Here is a 12,815-nt window from a genome sequence, read left to right as displayed (position 1 = left end):
CCCTCCCCAGGATCCCGAGTCGGGGTCGCAGCACCCCGGCTGGGGGGGTTGAGGGGAGTCAGGTGCCCCGCGCTGGCCTCCCTGCCTCCATCTTCGCCTCTGGGAGAGGCTTCTGGGTCACCGGGCCCACAGGCGTGCGAGTGGGCTAGAGGACCTCGCCCTCCCCTAGGCCTTGGGGGCCCCAGCCTCCGGCGGCACATCCCCTCCGCGGCGCATCGAGTAGCCCGCGCAGGAGAGAGACGCTTTTATTCTCAGGGTCACGGGTGGGGTGCTTCGGAGGCCTGATCTGGGTTGGGGCTCGGGTCGGGACCGGGGTCGGAGTCCGGACTGGCGTCCTCGGGGTCCACGTCCCAGGGGAAGGTCGGCAGCCCTCGCATCTGCTCGCGGTAGACGCGGTCGAAGGCTTCACTCTGCGCCAGCGTGAAGTGGTTCTTCCAGTCCCCGCAGACCCCTGGAGGGAGCGGAGGGAAGGCGGAGCTGAGGCGCAGCCGGAGCGTCGTGCCCCCGCCCCCAAGACGCCAGCAGCCTCTCTCCCACCTCCTGGCCTTTGCCGCAGCGCTGTCCTTCCCCTCCCCGCACCCATATCTCCATTTTGCTGACGGCTGACACTCTATTGCTGGCCACCAGTCGCCCGGCCAGACCCCCGGGCACCATTCTTGCCCCTGCCCGTCAGGCTCTCTCTGCCCTGCTCACCCCTCCAGCAGACCTCTCCCCTTCCCCCACCAAGCTCTTAAATCTCTACCCAGAGCATCCGGCTCCCCGTCTAGCATCCTTCCCCGGCTTTGTATCACCTCCTCTTCCACCTGTCCTTCACCTCCCTGGCTAGAACAGGGATTCCTGCCTCCAGCGCTGCTCCGACACTGGGAGCCGGTGCTTTCAAGGATCGCGCTGAAGGCATGCGTCTCACAGCCACGGAGCAGGTGAGGGGTGTGACTGCTAGCTCCATGTGCCCCGAGGCAAACACTTGGCCCCCTCAAGTTGCTTTTGTTTAAAAAATTTATCTTAACAAATTATTATTAGTTATTTTTACCTTTTGGGTTGTTTGTTTTGTTTGGCCTTACCACACAGAATGTGAGATCTTAGTTCTCAGGCCAGGGATCGAACCTGGACTCCCTTAACCGCTGGACCAGTGGGGAAATCCCCCCTCAAGTTTCTCATCTCATGGGGTGATCAGGGGCACCAGCCATCACCTGGAATCCTGGGGCCAGAGTCATTTGGGTCACAGTGTTTTGAATTTTCACAAATGCATATACCACATGTTACATGACACCCCTAGTGAGGTTTTGGGGGGGGGCGCTCCTTGTGATGGGCTGACTAGTGGCGCCCCCCCCCCAGATGTCTATGACCTGACCCTTCAAACCTATGTACATGTGACCCGACATGGCAAAAGTGACTTCGCAGGTGTGATTAAGGTAAAGATGTTAATGTTCAATGGCAAACATTCTTATAAGAGGGGCTTCCCAGGTGGCTCTAGCGGTAAAGAACCCACTTGCCAATGCAGGAGGTGTAAGAGACGCAGGTTCAGTCCCTGGGTCGGGGAGACCCCCTGGTCCAGCATTGTCGCCTGGAGACTCCCATGGACAGAGGAGCCTGGCGGGCTGCAGTCCACGGAATCTCAGACTTATTCAACTGTAGCAACTTAGCACCCACTCACTCATCATTATAAGAGGGCGCAGGGGGGTCAGGGTCAGAGAGCAGAAGATGCTTTGAAGATGGAGGAAGGGACCACGAGCCGGGGAATACAGGCAGGTCTGAAAGCTGTGAAGGCAGGGAATTTGTTCCCCCCCAGAGCCTCCATAGAAAACACGGTCCTGACACCTTAATTTTAGCTCAGTGAGGCTGACTTTGGACTTCTGACATCCAAAACGATAAGGCAGTGAATGTGTGTTTTTTTTCTTTTATTATTATTATTTTGGCTGCACTGCACTATTTGGAAGACCTTAGCTCCCCCACCCTTGGACCACGGCAGTGGAAAGTGCTGAGTCCTGATCGCTGGACCACCAGGAATTTCCCTGAACATGTGTTTTAAGCCACTATGCGTGTGGTATTTGGTTCCATTTGGTTCCACAGGAATAGGAAATTAATACACTCCCACCCTCAGCCCGTCATCCAACACTTGACTATTTCTGGGGTGAAAGTTAACCCTAAGAAGGGTTCACGAAGAAGACCCCAAACAGCCTCCTAGCATTCAGAGCTGGTATGGCAATGCCCTCCAGAGTTTAGCATCAGTTGTGTGCCAAGCTCCGTGCTAACAGGCCCAGAGAGGTTAAGTGACTCGCCTAAGACACACAGCCAGGTGGTAGCCTAATGGGGCTTGGAGCCCCAGAGTCCCCTCACCTTTCCGGAGGAAGGCACCGTGGCGCTGGTCCAGCAGGCTGTGGGGCAGCAGAGAGAAGTTGGACATGGTGTTGGCCTTCATGGCTTTGAAGGACGAGTGTGCCACGACGGACTCCAGCGCCTCCTCGCCCAGCGGCCGGCCCAGGAACTGGCAGATGCGCTGCACGGAGCTGTGGAGATCCTGGGGGCAGGGGGGGAGGCGTCAGCGGAAGGAGGGGACCCAGGCCAGGAAGGGGCACCAGACCCAGAATCTGGATGCCTGAGTCCCCACCCCCGGAATCTGGGGCGGAGGTTGGGATTCTGCTTCTTTGCTTCAGTTTCCCCGCCTCCAGGTGGAGGGGTTGGGCCGTGGCTTCTGGGGTTTCCTGCGGTGTGGGCTTTTGGAGGGTTTTGTAGGGGCAAGGGAAAGATAGGGCTGGGTTGGAGGTCACAGCAGAAGGCAGGGGTCAGTCCAGCATCTCATGCAGAGTGAACTCTCCTTCAGATTCAGAATTGGTCTGTGCCCAACCCTGCCCCGCTCCAGGTCCCAGAAGAGCCCCCCCATTCACCCAGGGCCAAACTCCTGGCCTGGCCTCAGCTCCCCTTCCTCCCTACCCACTCCCCATCTTGGCCCTGTCAGTCATCAGCCCCTGAGCCTCCTGCTTCAGCTCTCTGCCGCCTCCCCTCCTCTGTGCCCCCACAGCCCCTAGCCCTGGCCCGGCCTCATTCTCTCCTTGTGAACCCTCACCCCAGCCTCCGCCCTGGCCTTCTCCCGGCCTCCAGTTCCCCACACTCAGAGCTGACCCTGTTCCTCCCCTACTTCCAGCCCTCCTGTGGCTTCCCAGTGCCCCAATCCCCAGGCCTGGCTTATATATATATATATATATTTAACTGTACCAGGTCTTAGTTGGGACATATGAGATCTAGTTCCCTGACCAGGGATCGAACTCAGGCCCCCTACATTGGGAGCATGGAGTCTTAGCCACTGGACCACCAGGGAAGTCCCCCCTCTCCCCCAACTCCCACCAGGTCTGGCTTTTAAGGCCAGGCGTGGCTGGGTCTTTCATCTCCTTCCCTGCACGGTCCTCCCTGTGGGATTTGGCACAGGGCTGTCACAATGCCCTGCACCACCCTTCTCTGCCTGGCAAACTTACCCCTCCAGATGCCACCCAAACATCACCTCCCTCATGACTGATGGTTCAAATCACTGTGGATTAAGCACCTACTGTGTACCCATCTCTAGTCCAGGACTCTCAGGTATATTTGTGCCAATTCTCCCAATGGCTTGGCAGAGAGGTGTCATTACCCCCATCAGTAAACGGAGGCTCAGAGAGGGAAAGACACTTGTCTAGGGTCACACAGCCAACAAGGAGCTCAGATTTGAGTCCCCAAAGTTCACGACACTCCCGTCTATCTCCCTGCCTTCCCTGACATGCAGCGCCTGGCATAGGTGCTTGTGGTCAGTTCCACCGACCTCATGGCCCTGATTTTCCAGGTTATTCTTGGTTTCATAAGCATTTATCCTCTTGAACTGCTGATGTGTCCCAGAAATTCTAACATGTTGGCCGTTCCTCACACCCAGGGGCAGCCCAGAAGCTCTGTCAGGCTGTGTGGCCCAGTTTTTGATTCAGAGGATAAAGCTGGGTGGAAAAGATAGGAGAGGGGGTGATGCCGAAGTCTTTTCTGGATCTTTCCATCAAAAGAGATTTACCAGAGTGGAAAATGAAATAAACCGATGGGATTCACAGTGAAGAGCTGTGTGCCTTAGGCAAGTTCTCACCTCTCTTGAGGCTATACTACCTCAGTTTGCTCCTCTATAAAATGGGGGCAATAATAATATTGGGGTCAGCCATTTAAATATACCATTTTCTGGACTTTCCTGGTGGCACAGTGGTTAAGAATATGCCTGCTAACGCAGAGGACGCGGATTCGATCCCTGATCTGGGAAGATCCACACGCCTTGGAGCTACTAAGCCCATGCACCACAACTACAGAGTCCGCGTGCTGCACCCACTGAAGCCCGCATTCCTGGAGCTCTGCAACAAGAGAAGCCGTGCTCTGCAATGAAGCAGGGTCCCTACTTGCCACCAGTAGAGAGAGGCCACACACAGCAGCAAGGGTCCAGAGCAACCGAAATAAAAAATAAAATAAAATATACCACTTTTTTGCAATTTAAAAGGCTGAAACCTCTGCAATTATGGTTATTATTAGCCAGATACACCCTTGCTCAGAACCTAATCACTCTTACCTTGCACACTATACTAACACTTTGCTGTCCCTTGTCAGATGGTTACGAGACGCCAATGCCAGGGACTGGGGTTCTCACAGCAACCCTTGAGCCAGCATTTTCCACCCATTTTTAAGGATGAGACCTCTGAGGTTCTGAGGGATTTTAAAGAGGCAGGCTTTCCACGGCGTTTCGAACCCTGAAATCCAGACTCTTTCTGCTATACAGTGTCGACAGAAACCAGGGCACAAAACATACGTGAAGCACACACATGGGATGAGAGTGTCTGGGGCCAAGGGTGAACGAACACTGGAAACCTCTTAGGCTCCTAGCCTCTCAGAATAGAGCTCTGTTAAGAACATAGAACAGGGGACTTCCCTGGCGGTCCAGTGGTTAAGACTATGCTTCCAATGCAGGGGGTTTGTGTTCGATCTCTGATTAGGGAACTAAGAGCCCACATGCCTTGAGGTGCCACAAAATTTTTTTTTTTAATTTAAAAAGGAACATGGAACGTTGGACACCTTCACTGTAGATCTGGTCCAACTAGAAGCCCAGCATCCTCCTTGCAGTCAGGCAAAGCTGCAGTCATTCTTCATGGCCCCTTCTTCCAGGCAGCCTTCCCTGATTGCCCCAGCCAGAAGGCCTTTCTCTCCCAGGTGCCTGCGCCAAGGACGTTCCACAGGGTCCAGCCAGGCTCTCTATCTGCCTCCAAAGACCATTTTCTTCCACTGCTTCCCTCTGCGTTTCAGGTCACAACCATCAGGAAGCATCATCACTTCTTGAGGGTCAGGGTTCTGTAGCATCTCACTTAACCTATAGCCTCCCTTGCTTAGAGCACACCTGTGTCTCCCACCTACTCAGAAAAAGCCCGAGTCCTCACTCTGGGCCCCATCCTCTCTCTGCCCTATCTCACCCTACTCCCTCTCAGCTCTGGCCTCTTGGCTCCCTTTGGAACACTTCAAGCACACTCTCACCTCAGGGCCTTTGCACCGGCTGTTCCCTTTGCCTGAGACACATTTTCCCCAGGGAGCTCCATGGCTCTCCCCTGACCTCCCTTCTGAAAATCGCACCCATGTGCATTAGGGATGCTCTGCTCCCGGCTTGCCTTTTCTCCGTAGTTCTGTGGGAAGCAGAGCTGGTGAGTGGGAGGAGGGAGGGGGAGGGTGCTGAGTCGGGGGTGGGGGTGGGGGGAGGGGGGGATCACCTGCTGCATTTCCTCGTAAGTGATAAACAGGAAGTTCTCTTTGCCCTTCATCCGAATCCAGCCCTTAATGTGGTCGAACCAGGAGCCGAACTGCACTGCGAGCAGAGAGACAGGAGGGTGAGGGACGGGGAGCCGGGCCAGCCTCCCTGGGGCTTGGAGGAGCCCAACCAAGGCCCCATGGCCCAGGCTTGGCCCCTCAGAGCTGGAGGCCTCCCTCCAAGCCCCCACCACCCCACCACCCCGTCTCTGCCTCGCTGTCTCTCCCCACCTCCTTCTTGGCCCTCCTCTGTCCCTCCTCCCATCTGGGCCTCCTCGGGGCTCACCAGCGCCCCAGCCTCACGTGCCCCAGTCCTCACCTTCGCCTTTGAGGAAGTTCTCCAGGAATTGGTCGGGGGTGCCAGGATCCTTCAACTGCCTGGCGATCTTGGAGTAGTGATAGAGCGAGACTGCCACGTCCCGGGGGTTCCGGCCCATGTAGATCACCTGTGTGGGGGCAGGGGGAAGAGGGGAGAGGGTGTCAGCCCCTGAGGTTTCCTGCCCTCCAGCCCTCTCTCTTCTGATCTCTGCAGCAGGACGGACTCAGGGTAGACTTCTGGAGGGACTTCCCAGCTAATCGGGGTTCAGATCAGTTAGCCTCGGTCCACAGCAGGGGAGGGCACCCTCCAGCCACACTCTGGGAAAAGAGAGGGACTGTTTTGATACCAGGTGGAGAGGCAGTTTGGCTTCAAGAAATAAAGAGTGAAGGAGACAGGCATGCAGGGCAGGTGATGAAGATCATGGTGAGGGGCGATGACCAACAGAGAAAGGCAGCCATCTCTGCTTCCTATTCCCACGGCTGAGGCCCCAGCCTCCTCCCCAGCCTCCTAGCCTCCGCACAGCCCCAGAGGCTCTTTCTACACCCACACCTGCTGTGCCCTCCTTGGCCCTCTGCCCCAAGGCGGAGTCCCAGCCCCTGGGCCTGGCATTCAAGGCCCTGATGACCCAGTTCCAATCTGTTTGCCAGCTTGATGTTCTGCTACGAGCCTTACTCCAGCTCCATCAGATATGTCCTCTCTCAAGACCAAGGTTAGCCATGCCGGTGGTCAGTCACACCTACGTGGCCAACCTCCGACAAAAACCCTGGATGCCGAGGCTCGGGTGAGCTTCCCTGGTGGGTGACACTCCATGCGTGTTGCCACATGTCTTTCCCAGAGGACTGACCGCCGTCCAGACAGCTCCACCGGGACAGACCCCATAAAAGCTGGTGCCTGGGGCTCCTGTGGATGTGCTCCCAGGCACCTCTTCCCTTCACCAACTTTAATTCCATCCTCTCTCTGTGCTAAGTCGCTTCGGTCATGTCCGACTTTTTGCAACCCTATGGACTGTAGCCTGCCAGGCTTCTCTGTCTGTGGGGATTCTCCAGGCAAGAATACTGGGGTGGGTTGCCGTGCCCTCCTCCAGGGGATCCTCCCGACCCAGGGACTGAACCTGAGTCTCCTGTGGCTCCTGCCCTGCAGGCAGAGCCTTTACCGCTGAGCCACCGGGGAAGCCTACCCTTTCACGGTAATAAGCTATAGCCGTGATCGTAACAGCTTTGCTGAGCTCTGAGTCCTTACAGTGAATCACTGAGCCTGCAAGTGGGCTTGGGGACCCCTGGATCGCAATTCCCGCCACTTCTCTGTCCACACTCACTCCCTTCCTTGGCGATCCCGCCAGTCTCCTGGCTTGAATTCCTCTCTCCGTCTCTATTTCTTTATCTCTGTCTGTCTCTGTCTGTTTCCACCTCTGCTTCTCTCTGTCTCTATTTATGCACACACACATCTCAACAGGTTGCAAATATGCCCAGCACACATCACTCCTGTCGAGCCCAGATTCGTCTCTCTCACTGCCCACCGGCATCCTCCACTCGGGCCACAGCAGAGCCCCCACCTTCCCCCCAAACCTCTCCTCCCCTTCTCAGTCCATGGTAGCCCCAGCCTCCCAGCTCCTTACTGGGTGTGCCAACCCCCCGCCGTCACCCTTGGCTGGTGCTCCTCTCACACTCACATCCAACCCGCCAGCAAATCTTCCTGGTTCCAACTTCAGAATGCACTCCAAGCCCAGCCCCTTTCCTTCACCTCCACGGCACTGCCCTGTTTGTCTCCACGGCCACCTTGCACCTGGCCTGTCGCCTCCTCCCCGGCACTCTGCTTCTGCCCTCGCCCTGAGCGTCTGTTCCCTGCCTTGCAGCCAGAGGGCGCCCGGAAAAACCTAAGTTGGTCCCCGTTTCTCCTCTGCACAGAGCCTTCCCCTGGCTCCTGTCCCCCTCAGAGACAAGCAAACTCCCCACCAAAGTCCGTATGGCCCTTGCACATTGTGGCCCCTGTTAAATCCCTGACCTCATCTCTACTCCGCTCCCCCTTGCTCACTTAGATTCAACCACACAGTCCTCCTGATTAGACCTCAGGCCTGCCACACCCACCCCAGGGCCTTTGCTCAGGCCACTGCCTGGAACATTCTTCCACCATCCCCGACACCCCCGTGGCTCCTCGCCTCACATCTCAAGTCTTTACTCAAATGGCATTGTCCTGCTGAGACCTCCTTTGACCCCTCCCCTATTTAGAATTGCAACCCTTACCTCTAGCTCTTACCCCCGCCTTCTCCTCCTTCTCGATGTGAATATATCATCTTGGCTGTATTAACTATTTTCCTTATTTTTAAAAAGATGCTTATGTAAATTTATTTGGGATCCAGGATCTTAGTCCCCCAACAAGAGATCAAACCTATGGCTCCTGCAATGGAAGCATGGAATCCTAACCACTGGACCGCCGGGGAAGCCCCAGCATTTTCCTTATCTATTCCATCTGTTCTTGGCTTGCCCCCTTTAGAGCGTGGGCTCACAAGGCAGGTGTTCCTGGGCATGTGTTTGCTGCTGTTCTAGATCAGGACCAGGCACATAGTGGCTGCTTCATATGCTGAGTTCATCAGAGAGTTATGCTCCACCCCTCCTCGACCCCACGATACACACACCCCTCCCTCCTCCTGTACCTTGGCCTTGGAGTTGAAGAAGGCCTTGGCGAAGAGCTGGATGGGGAGGTGGGAACTCATGAGGCGGGGGCTGGGCTGGTTGGGGAGGCTGAAGGCGCCCATGATGGCTTCACACCAGGGTGACCGCTTCCAGATGGGCACCGAGTGGATCCAGGAGGGGTCCCCGTCCTTCAGGATTAAGCTCAGGATCTCAATCATCCAGTTGGTCCCTGTTGGGAAAAACTGGGCGAGTTAATCGGAGGTAGGGCTTCCCCGGTGGCTCACATGGTAGAGAATCCACCTGCACTGGAGGAGACCCAGGTTCGATCCCTGGGTCGAGAAGATCCCCTGGAGGAGGAAATGGCAACCCACTCCAGTATTCTTGCCTGGAGAATTCCTCGGAAAGAGGAGCCTGGCGGGCTACAGTCCATGGGGTTGCAAAGTGTCAACACGGCTGAGCCAATAACACTTTCACTCCCCCCGTCTGCTGGCTGGATGCAGAGATGCCAGTGGAAACTGGAGCTCCTGGGGATGGCAGAGCCATAAAGCAGAAGAAGCGAGGATGCCAGAAGCTGCATGGATACCCCCCCTCACACCATCCATCCCGCACTGGCTGTGCAGGAGGCAAATACCCCCACCCCCACCTCCACCCCCAGGGTACATAGAATTCATTCCCTATGGACCCAAACTCCAGGACAGTTAAGGGAGGAGGCTGGATCCTTCCAGACCACATAGTTTTCATTCTTGAAATCAGGAGACCTGCCCAGCCACACTTGCGCAGAAAGGATCCTTGGAGTTCAAAGGAGAATGATGTCAAGAGATGTTCTACCCAGACCCCTTCCAGTAAAATTCATCTTGGCTAAGAGATGCGTGTGCACACCTGGGAGGATCCTGAGATATACCAGATACGGACTGTGAACCAGGCAAATCAAAATGATCGGCCAAAGGAAACGCGGAAGAAATGCCCCATAACAGTAATTCAAACTGCACGAAGGTGCGACTCAGAGACTCTCCCCGAGTCGGCCCGTGCACCTTTTCCTCTTAATAAATGACTTGACTTGCGTCGTGACACTCCTTTTGGTAGAAACTCTTTTCTGCAAAGCCAGAGGGCCAGGGCCCTTGTCACTGCCCACTGTCTAGTGGCCGGGATCTGGTGCTCTTACTGCCTCAAGCCGGCCACTCTCTGGCTGGGAACCCAAGCCCGCCACTCTCTGGCTGGGAACCCAAGCCCGGCTCTAAGCCATTGCAGGCCGAGGCCATCTGAGATCAGTTAGAGTTTACAGGAATGAGAAATAGATTTTTTTTTTTTTTTGCCTCACCACATGGCTTGTGGGATCTTTGTTCCCTGAGCAGGGATTGAGACCAGGCCTCGGGCAATGAAAGCGTGGAATCCTAACCACTGGGCTGTCAGGGAATTCCCAACATGACTCTCCTTTTGGTAGAAATTCTTTTCTGCAAAGCCAGAGGTCCAAGGCCCTTGTCACTGCCCACTGTCTAGTGGCTGGGATCTGACGCTCTTACCGCCTCAAGCCAGCCACTCTCTGGCTGGTAACCCAAGCCCGGCTCTAAGCCATTGCAGGCTGAGGCCACCTGAGATCAGTCAGAATTTACAGGAATGAGAAGTAGATTTTTTTTTTTTTTTTGCCTCACCGCATGGCTTGTGGGATCTTTGTTACCTGACCAGGGATTGAGACCAGGCCTCGGGCAATGAAAGCATGGAATCCTAACCACTGGGCTGTCAGGGAATTCCCGAGAAATAAGTTTCTATTGGGTCAGCTTAATGAGATTCTGAAGCACTTCATTAATACACAGAGGAAGCTGGAACTGAATTCAGGTGGCTGGACTTAAAATCTCAGCGCTTTTCACCGCCCCTTCTTGGGAATAAGCCCTTGATTTCTTTGGTGGTGGTTTAGTCACTTAGTCATGTTGGTCTCTTGCAACCCCATACTGTAGGTAAGAAACTGTAGGTAAGAATACTGGAGTGGGTTGCCATTTCCTTCTCCAGGGGATCTTCCTGATCCAGGGATCGAACTCGGGTCTCCCTCCTGCATTGCAGGCAGATTCTTAACCAACTGAGCCACAGTGCCACAAACATCACGTTATAGGAAGGGGATCTCATTCATGACCCAGTTCACAAGTCTGGGTTCCATGAGACTGCCGGCAGGTCAGATGAGAAATAACAATAATATGAACAGTCGCTGGGTCTTAGTGTTACATCGTCCTGGATTCTAACAACTACCCTGTGCCAGTTCCCAGTGTATTGTCTCTCAGCTCCAAACCCATTCCGGGTTCCCTGTTCCTTGACATTGGAGCTGGAGAGGATGATCAGATCTCCTTGGAAACCTGGCGCAATGTGACGCTGGGTCAGTAGAGGGCGCTGGAGGAACCCTGCAGAAGGATGTGGTTTCTCTTCCTGGTTCTGCTTCTCCCAGAAGGCTTTTTTTTTTTTTTTTTTAATTCATTTTTAGTTGAGCTGGGTCTTTCTTGTGGGGTGAGGGCTTCTCACTGAGATGGCTTCTCTTGTTGCAGAGCAGGGTCTCTAGGCACGTGGTCTTCAGTAGTTGTGGCCCATGGGCTTAGTTGCTGCCTGGGCCAGGGATCGAACCCGTGTCCCCTGCACTGGCAGACGGATTCCTAACCACTGTACTACCAGGGAAGTCCCCCAGATGGCTCTTGTGGTGGACGGAGGCCAGCAGCGCAGTGCGCAGAAAGACGCAGCAGTGTGTATACAGTTTCTATTGTGTATAAATGCAAAAGATGGGAAACCAGGAAATGTGAATCAATAAGGAGCTCGTTAAACAAGTTAAACAAGGATTCTTGTACATCCGATGTTATGAAATACTATGGAACTGTAAAAACCAACAAAACCCCAGGAAGCTCTTTGTTTACAGTTCTAAGATGCGATGATATCAAAATGCAAGGAAAAAGAAGGCAAAACCATAAAAAAAAAAAAGAAGCAGAATGATGTGTGTCATTTGTTAACTTTTGTGGGAAAAAAGTAACCAAAAAATGTACGTTTTTGTTTGTACATAAAATTCTGAAAAGATACACAGGGACTGTTGGTGACTTGGGAAGAGAGGAATCTTTTGTACCTCTTTAATTTTGAACTATGAATACATGACTTTCTAAGAGAAATTAACATATTTTAAACTTTAAAAAATATCTAGAATAACTAGACATCATATGCAAACAAAGAACCTTGATCTATACCTTATACTATGTGTAAAAATGATCTTAAAATGAATCTTAGATTTTAGTGTAAAATCTAAAACTAAAATTTCTAGGAGACAAAAAAGCCATCTTTATGACCTTGGTTTAGGAAAAGTTTCCTTAGCTATGTCTGATCCATTAAAGAACAAACTGACAATGGGAGCTCATCAAAATTTAAACTTAAAAAAAATAATAAATAAAATAAAATTTAAACTTTTGCTCTGAGAAGACACTGAAAAGAAAATGAAAAGACAAGCCACAGACTCGGAGAGAATGCCTGTAGAAAGCATACTCAGATTACATAAAGAGCTCTCAAAACTAAATGATTAGAAAATCAACCAACCAATTCAAAAGAGTAAAAAAAAAATCTGAGCAGACACATTGCTGAAAAAGGTATATAACGGTGGACTTCCTGGGTGGTCCAGTGGTTAAGAATCCACCTGCCAGTGCAGGGGACATGAGTTGGATCCCTCGTCTGGGAAGATCCCACATGCCTCAGAGCAACCAAGCCCGCTCACGACTATTAGTCAGTCCTGGTTCCACAACTAATGAAGCCTGTGTGCTCTAGGGCCCACGAGCCAAAGTTTCTCAGCGTGTACGCCACAACTATTGAAGCCCGAGTGCCCTAGAACCCACACGCCACAGCTACTGAGCTGAAGTACTGCAACTACTGAAGCCCTGCTCCACAGCAAGAGAAGCCGCTGCAGTGAGAGGCCCGCGCACCACGATGAAGAGTGGCCTTCACTTGCTGCAACTAGAGAAAGCCTGCACAGAAAGCAAGGAAGACCCAGAGCTGCTGCTGCTGCTGCTGCAAAAAAAGATATTTGATGGTTTGTAAGCCTCTGGAAAAATGCTCAGCTTCATTAGCCAGCA

At 53.5% G+C, this 12,815-nt stretch overlaps 1 protein-coding gene across 1 annotated transcript in view; it reads right to left on the bottom strand.

Moving 5' to 3' along the window:
• Window positions 1-257: 257 nt before the first annotated feature.
• Window positions 258-12,815, bottom strand: part of SULT2B1 (sulfotransferase family 2B member 1) — a 36,160-nt gene continuing 23,602 nt past the window's right edge. The window contains exons 3-7 of the mRNA XM_068992925.1: window positions 8,754-8,962; window positions 6,104-6,230; window positions 5,748-5,842; window positions 2,338-2,518; window positions 258-451 (exon numbers count right to left, since the gene is read on the bottom strand). Coding sequence (XP_068849026.1) covers window positions 258-451; window positions 2,338-2,518; window positions 5,748-5,842; window positions 6,104-6,230; window positions 8,754-8,962 — 806 coding nt within the window. The remainder of the gene's footprint in view (window positions 452-2,337; window positions 2,519-5,747; window positions 5,843-6,103; window positions 6,231-8,753; window positions 8,963-12,815) is intronic.

This window comes from Capricornis sumatraensis, chromosome 20, assembly GCF_032405125.1.
Source record: "Capricornis sumatraensis isolate serow.1 chromosome 20, serow.2, whole genome shotgun sequence".
Taxonomy (NCBI): domain Eukaryota; kingdom Metazoa; phylum Chordata; class Mammalia; order Artiodactyla; family Bovidae; genus Capricornis; species Capricornis sumatraensis.
Note: the sequence above shows the minus strand (reverse complement) of the source record. Positions and strands in the feature narration are given on the sequence as shown.